At 36.3% G+C, this 18,917-nt stretch overlaps 1 protein-coding gene across 4 annotated transcripts in view; it reads right to left on the bottom strand.

Moving 5' to 3' along the window:
• LOC122574712 (lachesin-like) overlaps nt 1-16,359 on the bottom strand; it is an 86,671-nt gene extending 70,312 nt beyond the window's left edge. For all 4 annotated transcript variants that reach the window (XR_006319145.1, XR_006319144.1, XM_043742621.1 and 1 more), the window contains exons 1-2: nt 16,086-16,359; nt 15,697-15,899 (exon numbers count right to left, since the gene is read on the bottom strand). Coding sequence is in view for 2 of the 4 variants with exons in the window: in XM_043742621.1 (XP_043598556.1) it covers nt 15,697-15,722 (26 nt within the window). In the remaining 2 variants the exon portion in view is untranslated. The remainder of the gene's footprint in view (nt 1-15,696; nt 15,900-16,085) is intronic.
• Nucleotides 16,360-18,917: the final 2,558 nt, after the last annotated feature.

The following is an 18,917-nucleotide window of genomic DNA, read 5'->3' as shown; positions in this document are numbered from 1 at the left end:
GAGCGATTATCGCATTCGTCAGAATATGCGGCACCGGAGTGCAATCAATCCCGATGTTGATGCGAATAGAATCAAGAATTATCAAGTGTTCGTACGTACTTCGTAAGAATCAAGTAATTTAAGAGCGAGGGCGCTACGTGAGATTCATTTATCGAGATTCATAGGAAGAGAATTTATTCCTTCATCTAGATTATCCTTCCACTTTGTAATTCTTGGGAATTTTTTGAACGACAAGACGAATAATGTGATTCCTCCTTTAGAAAATCAGAAAAAGAACAGCTATATTGGTTTCGATGCATTACCTCGACCAGAACATATACGGAAGGGGAAGTATAGAGAAAGAATAAAAAATTACCTACTTCTATATAGTAAAAAGATTAATGGATACATATTAATTAAAGCTGAGCCGATTAACGTTTAAATTCTGTAGGACAGCATTCTCTTCATTGTTCTGTTCTCTAAAATGATGAAAATTTGCTAAATGATGAAAACGTGCCTAAAGTAGAACATTGTATTGCCTCTTTTCGTGGATCCTCACATGAGGCTATATATGTGACTTTCTATATACATACTTATCTTTGAATTCCAACTGAGCAATGAGGTCGTATTTTATGATAAATGTTTGCAACGTTAAGTTTGCTAGGATGACATTTAGCAAAAACATTTCTAAGGAATTTCTGCAAAACGGTGTGCTTTGTAAAAAGGTTGTTCAAGCTCACGTATTTGCAGTAAAATAATTACAATTAAATATTCTATGAAACTTACTAGCACCTATAGAGAAAATTGACGTAGAGTAAGAACATTATGTTTATTATTCGTAGAATTTTTCCATTTAATTTAAACATTTGGTATATGATCCTATGTAGGATTCTGTTCATGATATTCTTATTCTTGAATTACTCCAAAAATAGGGAAGAAAGTTGATCCTTTGTGCATATATTTCGATATGCATAGAGCATGAAGATGAAAAGAAAAATGTATCAAAATTGTGAAAATCTGGAAATAAAGAGAAATACGGACTAAAACCTAGTAGTGACGGAGGATCATGTTTGAAAATACTCGAATCGTTTCGAACGTTGGATCGCATTCGCAGTGCGATTCGATATTTAATCCTTCATAATCAGGTCAGTTTTTTCCATTTGCAATTTTATCAGAGTCAGAATGTCTGACGCGGTAAATTATGGGCTTGATCCTTATTAAACTCTCGCGATTCCTCTTTTCCACGTCAGCCTGTATATTCTCCTAATGTCGAAGTCGATCCAAGTTAGGATACGTCCACATTTCGCTGTAAATATTTGAAGAAGAATTCCTCTCCGACATCGTAGTTATTCGCCTCCTCGTATACTATTGGCCAGAAGTATGAGGCCATGTGACTTGGTTTTTACCTTTTATGACAGCCGAGCTTGCTACAATCAACTTGCGTCTGTTTTAAAAGCAACCCACTTAATATTTTACTACGTGGATTTAGTCGAGTCATCTCTTCGCTTTGGGATAGCGTTATAACTTTGCTTCTAACGCGTGGAAGGTAATTCTGGATAGACCTCAAATTGATTATTACTGATACGTTAATTTTTGTGTTTGAAGTAGCGTACTATCTAAGTATATGGTTCATAGAAGAGGAATACCGAATACAGAAAGAGTTAAGAGATTCAATCGTGGAATGAAGAAAAGAGTTAGAGAAAATTCTTCCAAGTTCCGACTAATCTTTTGCTAAATAGGACTTTTCCGCGGAAGAAGATTGTCTGCTTAAGGAAGTCACTCGAACAGCTAAATTGAAGTAAAGAAAGTCTTCGCATCGAAAACTTTCATTCGTCATTGACAGTCCCACCAATTACTTAAATTGCGCTAATAATGGTTTTGTAGCAAAAATAATTTTTGAATTCTTTTTTTGTATATCAATAGTACGTTGATGAGTTTCAGCGGTGCGGTTTATGTTAGTTCCTTTGACAAAGCTCGTACGAAATAGGTCGAAAGTTAAATCATTCGTTATACAGACAGGAAAATTCTGGCTTATATTATTTCAAGAGCATCTCCACAGGAAGTTTGGCGAAGAAAATTTGACAGTTCTCCAGATCCTTATCCATTGAGGTTTTGTTCGGGTTCTCGGTTGGAGCTCTTTGTAACACGCACGCCTTGAAACTTTGTACTGACAGTCACGTCCTTTCGCCCGCTCCGTTTCCGGCAATCGTAAAAATGGAAAAAAGCGTTCCGATGCCGTAAGATGCTTTTTTTATCCTTCTTCCTCTTCCTCTTACTTACTTTTACACTTCTGCTCTAGCAGTGAACTCTATTTCGAATTCGCCCAAATGTCAGGGAAAATTGTAGGGAATCAAATTTTCCGGAGGGAAAGGTGGAAATGTATTTAGGTAACGAGAACTTGTGTAGAAGTACGAGCTTGTTGTTGAATTTTGCATCGATCGTTTACAAAAAGCATTGGACAATATCACAACAAGCAGAGGAAAATGAAAACCTTTTATATAACTTACTAAACAATATAACTTACTAATCCTTTATCAAATGCTGCATCTGATTTCAATTTCCACAACAGGATATACTACTTTTTAATGACTTCGTTTACATATTTTAAAAACTAAATAGAATAATAAAAAAATATTATAGAATAAAAATAAAAAATAAGAAAAGTATAATTCGTGTAGAACGAATGTATCCGTGTAGCATTTAAATTGGATAAATGCATATTGACAAAATGGCTTTCAACGTTAAGGGTCTTTATTTACCATGACGACAGGTCATTGTCGACTATTCCTTCGCAAGCACGCGGTTTTCTACACGTTCTCTTTGCGTCTAAGTTCAGAGATATAAATCGCAGCTTTTATACATATGAGGTGTATATGTTGTCCGTGATATTAGTAGCTGCTGGTTGTAGAATGTCTGCTGCGGTACTGCTGTATTTTCTTCCTATTTAAGAATCGTGAAAGAAAAATCGGACTTCGATCGCCGGGATTCGAATCCCAAGTTCCGAACGTTCGTAACCTAACCGCGTAAGGCGCTAACCACTGCGCTGCCGTCGTCCGTTGATTGTTAGTGTCGAGTGGCGGTATTTGTACTGTCGAGTGCCGCCGCACATATGTGTATGTACCGTTTCCCATAAATCTTGGAAAAATTCTTTATCGTTTCGCCACGCTGCACACTGTATGCAAACATGTAACTTATACCCATTAATGGAATTTATTTTGGTGGAATAATGGAGACTCTTACAATTTGTTAATGTAAACTAGAAAAAAGATAATGAAGGGAAATATGGTTGTTACATTCGGTGACTTTCTGCGGTCCAGGCGTCCATAAGCTGTGTATATAAAATTAAGCGGGTCGCAATAAGCCTAAGGAACGGCCATAAAACGAGGCTTCCTGAATTGCCGTTAAGTCCATTAAGTATTGCCGTCAATTGGCATAAAACAGCTTCGACCTAGGAAGTTACTTATGGTTATTGCTCGATCAGGTAAAAATAGGGGAAATTTGGGTTTTCCCATGTTTCCCAGGATTCCTCCCGCAAGCGACCAGTGGTGGGGCGATCATCACCGAACAAGAGTTTTCCTTAGCGACAACATCATCATCGGACTTCACTGGCAAGTCACCTACTCATCAGTCAACATCTCGGACTGCTTCTACTACATTACTACATTCAACTGCTCGGGACTTATTCTACAACGACAGGACAGTCAACATATCTCCTCGGACTCGAACGCGCCTATAGATCAGTCAGCATATCTACATTGATTTTCTAACCTGAGAACAGTCAGGGTCTCTCTATCGGGTCTTCACCCGTCAAACATTCGTCTACGACACTTACACTTTACGAAACGGCGTAACTCTTTCTTGTACTAAGTTATTGGAAATATAGATATTATAACTTGTTAATCGCAGTGTTATACCACATCAACCACCCCTATTATTCCAAAAGAAATAAGGGAATTGATCTGTTCGTGGCGTCGATTATTATAATCGTAACGGGAATTTACGACTCCCATTGACGCGCTTCCTCGCGATCGCATCTCTCCGGGACTGGTCAAAAATACAATGATTCTTTAGAATGATCTGTTAAATCATCCCACAAGTTATGTGTTTATTTTGACAAGGAAAATTGAATTTATAGCGACGGACCTACATATTATGAACTTAGCAGAAATATGGCAATCAACTATCTTACATTTATTACTTTGCTCTCTATTGCACAAATCGCATTACGTATGCAGCACTTTAATAAATTTAATTTGGAAATCAGATTATATCGATACCTTCCATTGAAAGTCATAAAAATTTTCCAAATATTCGATTAATGTAAGCAAAATTATTTATTTATGTTGTATCTTTCATCAATCGCGATTTAATGAAAGAGACTTAGGTTAAAATGGATCCGATTCTGGATTAAGCAAATTCATGCAAATCTATTCTTCAATCGGCATTCGATTAAGAATATTTTAGTTTTATAAATTATTGCTATTATTTATCATTTCTCGTGACTTTAATTAGAAATAAAGTTACAATAATCATTTATGCGAGTAGAAAACGGCTTCGACCGCCTCGATTGAAATTACATATGAAAAATTAATTTGTATCTCTTCCATAGTATTCCATATTTATAATGGTATAGTTAGCAAATCGATAAAAGTATTTGTTTCAGCTATTCGTTGTCGTCTATTTTTACATTTGAGTTTTATTATTATCAAAAATTGAACGTGAAATACAAGAAAAGTTGAAGTTACTTATTATATTCGTAAAAATCGATAGCAAAAGATTGAAAATAAAAGAAAGAATAAAGGTTGATGGAAAATTCGGTAAAAGGAACGAAAGCATCGCCTAAGAAAAACGCGGTGAGGAAAATCAACTGTAGCTTGCCAATGTGTCTCACAGAATGGCCATAAATGTGAACATAAGTGGTTCAACCTTCATACTATCTTTGTTATCTTCACCTGGCGAATTTATCAACGCGACGAAATATTACGTTTTGTACAATTGTGTCGAAGTTTCAACGAGAGTACATATCTCGATATCGCTCGATATAATCGCTCGAGACCATCCACGATTACGAGGAAAATTTTCTAAAGATTTATAAAACACAAAAAATTTCAGTTATAATATAATTTCTCCAGTTTTTGATGTTAGTTATAGTTGACACGACGCTCAATTTACATCGTGATTACAAATCACACACAGTGTACTGCCTTAGACCTATTAAAAAGTTGGAAACTCTCCACGGAAATTTTGTTATTCAAACAGATGGTCTAAATATACGTATGAAAATTCAAATGTTTAGAAACTAAAACGTGATGTGCCACCAAGAAAGTTATTTAGAAAAATGGGAAAAAGGGAGGAAAATATATCTAACGAATAGGAAAGCCATGGAAATAATTTCACGAATCCGTGCATTATATATAATTTACTCGGTGGTACACGTGTTCAAGCGAATAACGGAAATACCACAAATTATATCACGAATGACGTCGATCATAGCAATATATCGATATCAAATGCTGTTACGTACCGTCTTTTGTAGCAGTATCGTTGGAAAATTAACAACTAATATCGGGTATTTGCTCGTGTATCGAATCTATATTATTTCGCTGTTAGGAAAGGGAGAAAAATTGATCGCGTTTGATAAGTTTCGTTTTATAGTCGTTATTAATTGCGATCCTCTGATTACGACATTATCGGTGCAATTAACGAGATTAAAATACATCCGAAATTACAATATATAACGGCAGAAATCGTGGTAAACTAATGTCGATTTTGTGGCCACTGATATGGAAACTAAAAACTCAAATAGCTCCTTTGCTATTGCATTTTTTTGGGATATTGGTTGTGCTGAGAATTTGTAATGAAAATTGAATGAAAACCTTATTGTTGGTCGACATTTTATTTTCGTCTATATCTTCAACTTTTATCGTAAAAATGTTACATACAAATAATATCACATTTTCCCCAAGTATCAAATTATTAGTAAGTTTTTAATAATCTATAACCAAGTCATTATTTATTTCTTTCTTTTAATATAACATAAAAAATTCAGTTTTTCTTGTATACGAGTGACCGAGTGTTTGCAATTTTCTTCTCTTCTCGCTTTCATCAAAATCTCCACCGTCCGCCCTTCTTTCTCGCTGAATTTTATATATTTTTAACTTGGTTCTAAACAATTTGGTTGCCCGTAACAATTATTTCTAAGCGTAACGGACACGGTCGTGAAATTAATACTCCAAACTCGACATCACGAAATTCTAATACACCTTCTGCAAACAACGCATATTCCTTGCTAAGTGGTTATATTCACTATTAACCTAGAAGAAACGTCTTATTAACGACTCATTACGCGAAATTAATTAGACAATTATCTTTTTTGAAAAGTTCTTGTAGATTATATAATAGCTCTAATTTTAATTCAGAAGATACATTTGTAATCTAAACTTCTTTTTCCGTTGTCAATCTCCATCGTTTAGATTTCGTACATATTTCAAAAGTCATTGAACGATTTGTTTTGTGAAATGTTAAAAATACAAAGTTGTGGAAAGGAAGTTTTTAAATTGTCAGTATCGATATATTTTAATCTATTAGGTAATGAATCTACAAATTCAAATAAGTTTGGAAAGATTAAACTGCCAATGATGGAAATCGAACAGATAGAATTCAACAGTTGTTCTCTCTGCGCAATGCTTGATCTATATTTTTGAAGTTGTCTGTTGGTTTAAAGAAGTTTGGCATGATCGATTTCGAAAGTGAACGAATGTAGCTGTCATAGAGACTAGTGATAATTTAAATTTGTATTTGGTGGTTGAGTTACCGAAACGGTTAAGAATGAACCACGTTAAAGCGAACAAACGAAGGATCGCTTAAGCGCAATTGCCACTAACACGCGTGAATCAACCCCTAAAGTCGAGGGCGAGTGGCACGGCAGATAAGAATGAAAACGATGATCTCACCTTTCGTCGGTATAATTTACGTTTTTACGGAAATGAGAGTAGGTTGGTGGCACAAGACAATCTAAGCAGCGGTAGACGAGCAAGAAAATTAGCAACGTTTGCTTCTGGTAAGAGTTATGAGGGCTATGCAGCCAAACTACTCATAAGTATTAAGGGTCATTGCAATAACCATAAATCCTGGCCACTATCCAACGCAATACTTATAGCATCAATACTGGTAAAATTAGTGTCGGTTTCTGACATCAATCTATGTTTCGTTTTAAAAATCAATTTAATTTTGTTTCCACCTGAATTTGTCTCGGTAACATCAGTTAGAAATACCTTCTGTGATTTCTCAGTATGATTAACATTGCTTCAATTTCGATTTAACTTTTACATCATGTGCGAATTTTTATATCAACCAAACTTGACACGTGACATTTATTATTCAAACGTACACTTCATACGCATGTATATTGTATCGTTGAACGCATCTCAAAATAAATACATTATAAATGGGTAATAATATTATTGAAATATATAGTCCGATTTGAAGGATTATGTTTACGTCGAAGCCTTTGTAAATATGATTCTAAAATATGAATTTAGGTATTTTATTAAATGATATTAATTACTCTGTTAAACAAATGGGAGATTTGTTTCGCATTTTTAAAATAGCGATAGTAGCGAAGAAAATACAATTTTTAATGGTTTACTAAGATTTAGGAAGATTTTTTGTATAGTTAAAAAGTAATGCAATGTACCAAACCCTTTAAATTTTAAAGAACGTTTTGTAATTGAATAAACTTCAGATTGAAAATCACTTGGTTTCCTTGAACGTTGGCAAGCTAAAAAATTATTCTGAACTTTCCCAGGAGAGAACTTGCGCTCTGCATAATTACAAAAATTCTTTCTCGAGTTCTCGGAACTAATTTTTTGAAGGTAACAGAACACCTTGGATTGAAAGATAAATTTGTCTATCAGAAGTATACATTCAACAAAAAAATAATTTTTCAAATTTAGTTTAATTTCCTAAAAAGAAGAAAAATGCACAAAAAATCGTGACGAAAAAAGGAGAATAACAAGAGATGGGAAGGGAAGGGAAGCAAAAATGGAAACAAATGTTATTTTATTATAACTAAAAATTTATTTCTGTATTTATTTATTTATCTATAACAAATAATTTTGTAATGACTTGTTTTGAATTACGATTCACCCCGATCTTTTATCGTTCTCTTTTGTTTACGTAGTTTCCTGTCTTACAATCAGAACCTTAATTATGTTTCAATGAACTGTCTAAGCACTATAATTATGACTCATGATAAGGTAATCGAGTTTCTCGCATGCCGCAGGCATAATTCGCCGAAGAAATTAGTGTGCACACGATTAAACGAATCCCGTTTATCAAACATTTCGTCTTTCTTCTTTTCGGTCGGTGGAAAAGTAGGAAAAAGAAAAAGAAAGATGGAAAAGAGGCAAGAAGCTTTTGCAAAAGCTGAAAGTGCCGCAACTCCGGAAAGCGTTCTTTCCTAATATATGAATATCGAAAGATACCGATTCGCTATCGTTATTCATTTCCCTGCGAAACCAGCTCCATTCTCGCGGTTCCAACGTTATTAACGTTTTTATGTATATAATAAACATGAATCACAATTGCGCTCGTGGAACTTTCTCTTGCTACCTTCGTCCCCTTCTGTTCCCCTCCCTCCTTCCCCCTAACTTCCGCTATTTTATTTTTTGTTTTTTCGTCGATAAACAGTAAGCTCGGAAACGAAGTTGGAATTCCTTAGTGTTCGCTGCATTCCTGGCCTTTAATACGCTAGAAAAATGTTCTCACTGTCCGAAACGGTTACGACTGGTCTCCACGCTTCATATCTCACAGAAATATATGTGGCACAAGTGTGATGGTAACAACCGAAGTGTAATGAATGAATCTCGAAATTTTTTCGTTTCCTAACAGTCAATGTCCCTATACACGATATTTCAGTATAGTTTAGCTAAAGGGTTTACGTTAAGTAGGGCTTTGAAAGAAAGAAACAAAGAGATTCTCTTTTGTGTGTTTGAACAATTTAGAATTTCTTCTTGTTTTGAGGGAGAGGGACATTTAATTTTAACTAAGCATATCAATTACATTTTAATCTTTTTATATATATATCTTAATATTCTGTTTATGTCTATTATCTTGTTATTAATATAAATTATTATCTATGTAATTCATATATAATTCATATATATAATTATTTCAAAAATATTAAAAAATGAAGTAAAGAGTTTGAAGAATTGGGAGAACTCTATGTTTCACAGATATATACATATCGTATTTCCGGCAAATCTCTCCAGACAATTTTAGTAATAAAGAAATCGTTTAAGGTATTACATCGTGATGATTCGACCCATATATTTGCCCAACGGGCTTAACAGTAACGAAATGATGTTTCTTACCCATGGCCCCGAAAAACAAGGTTGCTAAATAATTATTACACGGGAGGGCATTTTGGGGAATTACAAAAAGAAAGGTAAATGCTCCTTCTTGTTTCTGTTATTCTTTCTGAACGTTGTTTCTCGTGTGTCCGCAAAATAGTGGGTAAACGGGCGCTGAGATAAATCGTGGGCCTGCAATGAGAATAACAACGGGCACGAATAACGAGCTTAAAGGAATCGAGTTTCCTGGACGTGAACACGCGGTTTCATCCTGGTCGTCTTTGGGAGTACGTCGACTCGATAATCTGTTTCAGCTATTTATTTGAAATATGATAGAACTATAGCTTCTTTCTTCTCCCTCTCTCCCGTTCTCTTTGTACGCTCCACAAGTGTGTAATAGTGACCAAGGACAGCTAATTTTCAGAACAATACAATTAAGTGCAGGCTTTTGCCAACATATCGGATTCAGCGAGATACTGCATCAGATTATATTTGTTGTGCAAAATATACGCTGAATTGAGAGGAAAGTTTGGAAAATCGAGATTTTTATTGTAATACCAGTTGTGAATGATTCGTGTGTGGGAAAATAAGGACGCTAATAGCTTATAAGTGTTTCGTTCAACAGAATTATCAAATAAAAAGTATCATATCAATAAAAAGTATAAATCGAATTAGATTTTGGTATTAAAAGTACACATACCTGTATGAATAAACGTAGGTGATTTCTTTGAACGATGGTACTCTTTGTCACATAAAGTACGGAATAAAAATTGAAAGTAGTAACAAATGTTCTGGAATTAAGTAACTCGGTCCAAGCCAAATTATCATGAAAATTGATATACGAACCATCCATACCGATCAAAGATTTATTGTAACGGCAATAAGAAATTTTGTGTAGTTTAAAAAATTGAAAACACTCGGACTAACGATCTTGGTATCCCCGACACTCTTGACAATTGCTGTAACATCAAATTAAATATCCAGCAACACCTGCTGTTCGTTCAAATTTAACAAACTACTCGATTAAGATAAGAAGCGAGGGAAACCTTTTTTTACATTCTTCTTTATACAATAATAAAATATTATTTCCATATCATTAAAACTTGACAATGATATTCAAGTATCCGCCATGCTACGCTGCTTCATTCGGACGCGAGATATTTATGCAAATAACTATCGAATGGAATAAAGGATCGACGAGAACATCAAAGGCAAAGCATCGTCACGATTTTTCCGATCCATGATCAGAAATAGACAGAAAGAACAGCAACGCGTATACCCGTAGATCAGTGAAAGTATGAACGCGTTACAAAACAACAAAATGGAATATATTATTCTTACAAAATTATTGTTTGCAATTGGTGCAACACTAAATGTAACGGACTGAATTAGGTGGAAAGTAGATAGTTCCCTACACGGAAGAACCTAAAATTCATATCCTAATACAACTTTCATTGTTATAATTGGTATTACACACGTACAAATTAAGATGAGCTATTTAAATCTAAAGGAAGAATACATATTGGTCTTTGACTGGTACTATCGGTACTCGTTCCACGAGCAGAAAAACCATAAACCACAACGCAATTTAACTTGTTAGTTCGAAACAGTGGGTCATGCACGTAGCCTAGAGAAAAAGGAATTAACTGCTCATTACCAGTGAACCGAATAGATGTAGAAGGAAAGTCTTTTTTTTCACAGTTTGTATTGCAACCGGGCGTGAATTTCCGGAGAGTTCAACGAATCGCGAAATTTTGCTGCAGAGAAAGTTTTTTATTTGCTATCCCGTCTTGCTGGTCTTTCTTTCTTTCTTCGTTGCCTAGTATAGTGGGTTCTAGTAAGCACGTTGTCCTTGCGAATAATCGACCGGTTTCGCTTCAGAAATTTGCCGAGAAAACTTGGTGAACGTGTGCAGGAACGTGAAATCGTAGCTAGCTGCTGCTTTTCTTTCGATCCCCTTGTTTCGATGGTGTTCCTCTGGACGTTGCAATGCGTTGGTTAGAGGGATTCATGTGTTCTACTAGTCTCGGGATAAGAAAGTTTTCAAGTTGAGTTACTTTTCGGCTTTCTATGCTTCTGGTGTAATAATGATTCGTCTTTGTTTCTTGCTGCTTCTCCTACATTGAAGTTTCCCAATTTATCGATCGTAATCCTTTGAAATGACAATTTCATATTAGAATCTTTAAGCTTCGTTCTATTAAAATTAAACGAGCCTACAAGGACGGGTAATTTCGACCAAATATCGCTGTTTCTTCCTTTGCTCCTATTACAACATTATCCCGGTAAAACAAAGCTTTTGTATTCGAGGAACTTTAATGAAACTTTTCAACGACCCGGACCCATAATGTTCTACGCGTCCTGTTATTATATGTTATAAATAAATTCCTCGCTACGATATCGGCCATAAACGAAAGATTTCCAAATTCTGCTAAATGTTTGAACGTACAGCCTCGGCAATTATTCTCAGTCGCGAAAAAAACACTTGGAAAGAAGTGAATCGTGAATTTGATTTATGCTGGATGCGTCGGAAAAACTTGTGAACCGTATTTGAAATTCGCGAATACGCTTGGACGGGATCCGAGAGCACGAAACAGCCATAAAATTTATAAGGCGAATTTGTACATCGGTGAACAACGGATCTAGCGATTCACAAAGAACGTAGAAACAGTAGAAGCTACATAATTCCTTTGCTCGCGAACATAGCGCCCCTCGGCCTTTTGCGGTGGTTGTTGTTCCTTGCAGAGCAGTCGGATGGATGAACGAATAGATGAACGAGTGGATGAACGAATGAATGGAAAAAAGAAACGGGGCAACGCGACGTTCTTAGCAAATAACGGAATTAACGGTTCGAGGGAAAATGATCGAGCATTTGCGATCCATTTCTCTGGGAACAAGAATTGTTTTTATTGTAGTTTGCATCGAATGAATATAAACAAATAAAATTTTCCATTGAGAGTATTGAAACATAGCTTGTGTAATTTGATCGTTTAATTTTATCGGTCTTTAGTATAGTATAGGTAATTGTATAATAGATTGTATGAATTACCTGTCATCGTTTCATCGAAACGAACTGGATGCATTGTTCTGAATCTTCCGATTTCGTTAATGTAATTAAGGATTATTCGAACGATTACAAACGTAGATACGGTTAAGGACAACCATTATATTTATTCAATTTTGTTATAGATAAACTTTTACGAGATAATGGCAGGAACGCAAACAGTAGGGAAGAGGATAAGAAAGGAAAGAATTAATTGAGCCAAGTAAAGTATCTAGCAATAAATAACCAAGTATGGATACTAATTGTAAGAAACAGGTAGGAAGTGTTACATACAACGGACAGTAATTCTAGCGAGTGCTAGATTATTTAATCGTTTACATTTATATTAGAATGACAATAACGTAAATACGCCATCTGTTGAACATATAACAAATACATATATCGATTTTCTAATTAGCTTCAATTTACTAATTATACGTACTATACAACACCTATAATAAATACCTCGATTCTGTACATGTTTAAAAATAATTTGGCGATGGGAGAATAGAGTTATTCAATTTCAAATGGATATATTCGATTTCGATATTAAAAAACATTCCTTTTCCTTCTATTTCGAATATAACACAACTCGCGTTAAAGAAATCTCGCTTTTCTCGTGAAAGAAAACTGAAAGGAACTGAATTTAGGAACGAACATAATTCTATTCTGCTTCATTTAAGTAGGAATGACAGTTATTACGTATCACCAATTATACATATGCATTATAGACGGAGTACCTTGTAAGTTGTATATACAGCAACTTAACGTTATAAACGCATTGTTCCATTGTATTCGCCACATTTCACTGTATATTTACTACACATTATAACTTCATCGATGCACGGTTAATTAGGTCCATAAAAAACAAACGATTGGATCGTTGATATTTACAAATTTGTCTGTGCTGTCAAGTACGTTCTCAACAACGAAACTGTCGAGAACACGAAGAAACGCGTCCGAAAAGCGAATAAACTTGCGAAAGTAATGCATTCAGAACCCATCGTTAACATAGAGCCACAAACCCACAGCAGCGTGTCGTGAATTACATTTCAGAATCGTCGAAGCATAAATACGAAATGCGAGGAACGAGGAACTGCAAAATTTTACTCTATGTCTTTGTGTCTGGCGTATTTTCTCTCTCGCACACATGGATTACACGAATAAACGCACATACGAACTCGAGGGCAAGAAAATTTGAAGGAAAATGAGCGCATGAAAATCTGATGGAGGCGTGAGCAGTGTAAATCAATTCCCGTATTGTTTCACGCGATCCCCCGTGATTAGAGGGCTCCTACTAATTGCTCAATTATCGTAAATTACAGAGACGATCGAGAGGCCTCGAAAGACGCGGCAGCTACGTTGCCCGTGGAATTTTAATTTTCGCAAAGAACCGACAACCGGCCCCGATACAACAATACCAACCATCCTCTTTGCTTCGTTGTGTAGTCTACAGTCTAGTACGTATATTTCCTGGGCAAGCATGCAAATACAGACCCGCCTGGCGAGCGCGTGCCTCCGTGTACAATGTGTCTCAATTAAAAAAGATAACGAAGATACCGAGCAGAAGCACCAATCCAATTATTCCTCGCGGCATTTTCGCCATTTATTTCTGTGCCTAAGGACTAAGGACTCAACGACCAGTGTTTCCTCGCATTTCGATACACACTTCTGAACGAAAGAGATAAGAGGTCAATAATTTTTCCTCAACCTTTTTTCTTCCTCTTTCTCTTTTTTTGCTTTTTACGATTCTTTTTTTGGAGGAGGAAGCGATTTTGGCTTCTCGTTTCTTTTTTTCGGTTCAGTTGAAACTAACTGGGACGACAGATGCGTGCCCGGTATCCAACAGAATGAGAAAATCTTTCGAGTCCGTTCGGAAAATTCAGAGAATCCGGAGAACTTCTCTTTGCCGAAACACGAGTCTACTTCGTTACACCAGCCGTCGAGTATCGCGTCGAATCGGCGATTTTAATTAAATGAATTTCACACGGACGCGCGGTCCAGCTTTCATTAACGTTAACGCGATCGCTCTTTTATAGATTAACGAAACGATCCCACGGATTTCCAGGGTCTTGCGAGCAAGCGCGTTTTGTTGGCCGAAAAGAATGGGTTTGTTTAAAAGTTTCCAGGTAGGGTGGGGATAGAAACAACTAGTCTGTAGAGAGAAATCACGAAGGGAGGCCTCTTGATGGAAATTCGAGTTTCGTTGCACTGTAATTCATTGACTTGTTCCCGTGTTTTTCCAATTATAAATTGTCGTAAAAAGCAACTAGATACATCAATGCTGTTAGATTCGTTTAAACCACGGATATTATCCGTGTAGTCATGAGCATCGTCTAGTGAGACTTTTTTTCTTTCCTTTTCTCCTTTTTCTTTTTTCTTGCTTCGTAAAAAGTAAAGTAACTTGGGCGAGTCTAATTAATTTTACGTATCCTATTACCTTTACGTATCTGAATACTCTAATCGATTTGCAAATATTAATAAAAACGGCAAATTAGTGGCTACAACCGGTATTTACTATCTTCTTATACATATACATATGTAGTTATAATTATTTTTGTGAGATATTGCAAAATATTTTAAACCAAAATAAATAGCTTCTAAATAATGGTAGTAAAACCTATTTACATTTTTCCTCGGGTTTATAGATCTACTCCAAGACAAAATTTTATATTCAAAACACACCGAGTATATTCTATATTCTATATCTATTCGAAACATACCGTCCAACGGAATCCACCGTCTAATATTACTTGACAATTTTTGACAAAAGTGTGTTTAAAATCCGTATCTATCCGTATCCGAGTTGTTTTGGAACGAGGATGTCTTCCATACGCAATAGTGCAGGAAAACTAGAGATGTTTTGAAGAATACGGGATTTGATAAACATCAGTTGTTCGAAAATACTTTGAATTATCATTTACGATTCACTAACACATGACTCGTGTTTAGTGTATCCGATTTAAATCGTTTCAACCGCATGATGGAACGAATGACACGCGAAGCTGACTATACATTGAAAGGTTAAACGGAATGATCAAGGAATAACCGTGAATATGGAAACTAAGATCGCGCGTTTCCAACTAGAACATGAATAACCAATGACTACCACAAACTAAGTTTTACTTCGAAATAAAGAAATAAGAAATTTTTTTCTTCATATTTAAACCGGATCGGAAAGGGCATTTCTTTGTCTGCTTGTCTCTCTCTCTCCCTCTCTGTTTGTCTGTCTGTCTGTCTGTCTCTCTCTCTCTCTCTCTATTTCTCTCTATTTCTATGTATCTATCTATCTCTTTCTTTCTCTGTACGCGTTAATTTACTTACGGTGAAACGTTGGATGGTTTCCTCATTCCCGATCAGCCTTCCATTAACACCACCGCAATCGAGTTATCAGCATGGAGACGGAGTTCCGTACGAGGTTCGATGAAACTTACGTAAATCTTCAGCTCCATCGATCTCCATCGTTATGTATCGATTCACAGAATCTTAGAGTTACCTCGAATATAAAAACATTCCCCTGAACGAACCTAGAAAATTCATCCCGTCCTCGTTGTCAACAACTCGTCACAAAGTGAACTGTGTTTGCACGTATGTACATACGACGAACACGCGGAGATCTTCCTTCAATATGCAAAAATGACGGCCCCTTTCTAGATTTCACGCGTGAAATAAAGGGGACCAGACTGATCCGACTAAATGAATTTATCTCAAACCTGCACCGTTATCCTCGAAGAAGTTTCTCAAGGTCTCCCAGAGGATTGCGAGTCGGTATTCCTCGGATGTGGAAACTTCTCCAACATCCTGAATCCTGTGTGAAAACTAACCAAGGACTCTCTCTCTCTCTCTCTCTCTCTCTCTGTCTCTGTCTCTCTTCCTATTTGCTTGCACGGTAGCACGGTCGCCTCGGTGAGAGTCGGCGAGAATCGGCGTCTTGCGTGGATGCACGTGATCAACGGCACGCGGATCGTTGGTAGCAGACGCGTACGTACGGACTGAGGGATGCCGGTAAACTGATCGGAATCCTGACGGTGGTCCTCCTTCGTCGAGGAGGTCTCTTCTGTACAGGATGAGGCGCGCAAGCTCGCTGGAGCGCTGGAGCGCAGGAGTGACGAAGAGTAACACGCGGCCACGAGAGAGGGAGGACCGTCACGTTGGCGAGAATGAAACTAACGGAGGGTGTAAAAGGTAGGAAAGGGAGACCACTTCGAGAAGGCGTTGGACCACGTTTGAAATACGCTCGCGAAAGCCCGGTATAGCAAAATCGTGGGTCATTATATCAGTAAAATTGTTTGGAAGTTATTAAATAATAATAGTAAATGTAGTAATAATAACAGTAAATGTTATTACGCGTTACACTATTTTAATAAGCAAACTGTTATTCTTAGAATTATTTCATTGTTAAGCTATCTTATTTGATATTTTGTACTCAAATACATATTCCTCGAAATAATCTCTCAAATCACATTCTGATTCTGTTATCTCGTAGCATGAAGTAAAGTTAATTTCCTTTTATGTTATTTTTAGAGTAGGAATAATAAAATAATCGAAACGACTAATTATGTCAAACTGATATCTTTCTAATTGATTGATTTGCCAAAGTCTGTAGGTAAGGTAGGAAGTCTGTAAGTCGTAGCGAGAGAAAAATAAGAGGATGGAGAGAATGGGCAAGTAATGATCGAAATGATCGACAAAGAAAGAAGGGTAAGAAGAGGGCTAGGAGGAGGGCCAAAGTAGAAAAAGAAGAAGTGAAAGAAGTCGAGTCTTGGAGGCGAAAGGTGAGGGTGATAGTATGATACGACGAAAATGGAAGAGTGTGATAAATAACGATAGAGATAAAGATAGAGATACCAGTAGGGCTAAGGATCATAAAACAAACGATTTTGAGGAAGGGAGATATAAATACAAAGAAAAAAGAAATAAGCGAGTGACGAGTGAAGATACTATCGTCTAAAAAGATCTGGTAAAATTGTAGATATGCGAAAGAAAGAAAATTAAAGAGAGTTAATGAAAAGAGGAGAAGGGAAAGTGCAAAAACTTATTCGACAAAGTTAGAAGGACAGTCAGCCATAGAATAGATATGTATATAATGGATGAAAACGCTATGACATAATAGAGTGAACTACCAGTAAAGTGGTAGGTACAATAAGATTTGTAAAAGCGAAGAATATTTAAGGGAAAAGCGTAAACGAAATAACGGAGACGTCGAGACGTCCTGAAAAGTGAAACTTAGTAATAAGCTGAGACGAAAAAGTAAAGGAAATAAAAAGTTTAGAATAGCAAAGTAAAGAATACAGAAAGGTGGTGCGTGAAAGGAGAATATGTGAAGAGAGGAAACGACCAAGTGACAGACTAGAGGAACGATTGTTGAAGATGATCGGAAAAAATGATTGGTGAAAAATGGAAATAAAAAGAGATGGAAGGACAGCGTACGCTGGAAGTTAATGGAAAGTCGAGGAAACAGATGGAGAAGGCTCAGAAGAGATAAAAACAAAAGAAAATGGAAAGAGCGGATGCGTGAAGAAGATGGGAAAATTGGTTGAAAGTGGTAGAAAAAAAGAGAAGACAAAGACAAGTGGAACAAGAGCCTAGAGAAATAAGTGGTACTTTGTTATCGTTCAATTCTCAAAGAACTTAATTCGCTTGTTCCTAAATGAAAAAGAAATAAAAGAACCGTGACTTTTGACTATACGTAAATTAAAGAAAATGGGAATTAACCATCACTCCAGTTCGCATTAGTCCAGTAGCATTCCAATCCAGTGATCCAATCCAGCATTGGATTGCAATCGTACTAATGTAAACAGTGTTTTTATTCTAGTACAATGCATCATTCCAGGATGTAGTCCAGTCAAACGATTGAATCGAAAGTCCGCAATAATGGATATCGACCGATTTATAGGCAAACCACTGGAATGCAATCGCTCGATCCAGCGACTGGACTAATATAAATCCAGCTTTACGCTATCCTTTTTAAATATGGCATTGTGACTTAAATTAATTACCGGCGACTACGAACAAAGAAGGATCGAGATATCGCTTTCTTCTTTTGTACATTTCCTATCGTAGTTAACATTTCATTACACAATTCATTGCTCTCTGAAGAAAATCATTGCATAAAAACAACGAAAACCGATACAAAGAGTGTCTAAACAAAACTAAACAGAGGGAGGTGGAAACGAGAGCAAGAACAAAATTCAAAAGTTAAAGAGGAATAGAATGAGGAAGTTCTTGGAAGGATAACAGGGTAACCATCGGAAAGAAAAAGGAGGAAATAAAAAGAAGAAGAAATGCGCGAAATCAAAGCAAAAGACAAAAAAAAGAAGTAAATGGGAAGCAGCGGGAAAAGGGAAGGGACAGGAAAGAGAATGGAAAAGTTGAAAAAGAGAAACCAGTCTTGATCTAATCGCAAAGACTGCAGTCCTTCAAAGGATAAAAAGCTTCGGTAATTTGCACCGAAACGCGGACAAGGGGAAACGTGAAAGACAATTGGTATCGCGAAGGTTGGTCGACGTCGATTACAAACAGAGAAGAGAAGAGAATTCCGCTCC

The sequence above is a fragment of the Bombus pyrosoma genome, linkage group LG14 (assembly GCF_014825855.1).
Source record: "Bombus pyrosoma isolate SC7728 linkage group LG14, ASM1482585v1, whole genome shotgun sequence".
In the NCBI taxonomy this organism is placed as follows: Eukaryota; Metazoa; Arthropoda; class Insecta; order Hymenoptera; family Apidae; genus Bombus; species Bombus pyrosoma.
This window is presented reverse-complemented; position numbering and strand designations above follow the sequence as displayed.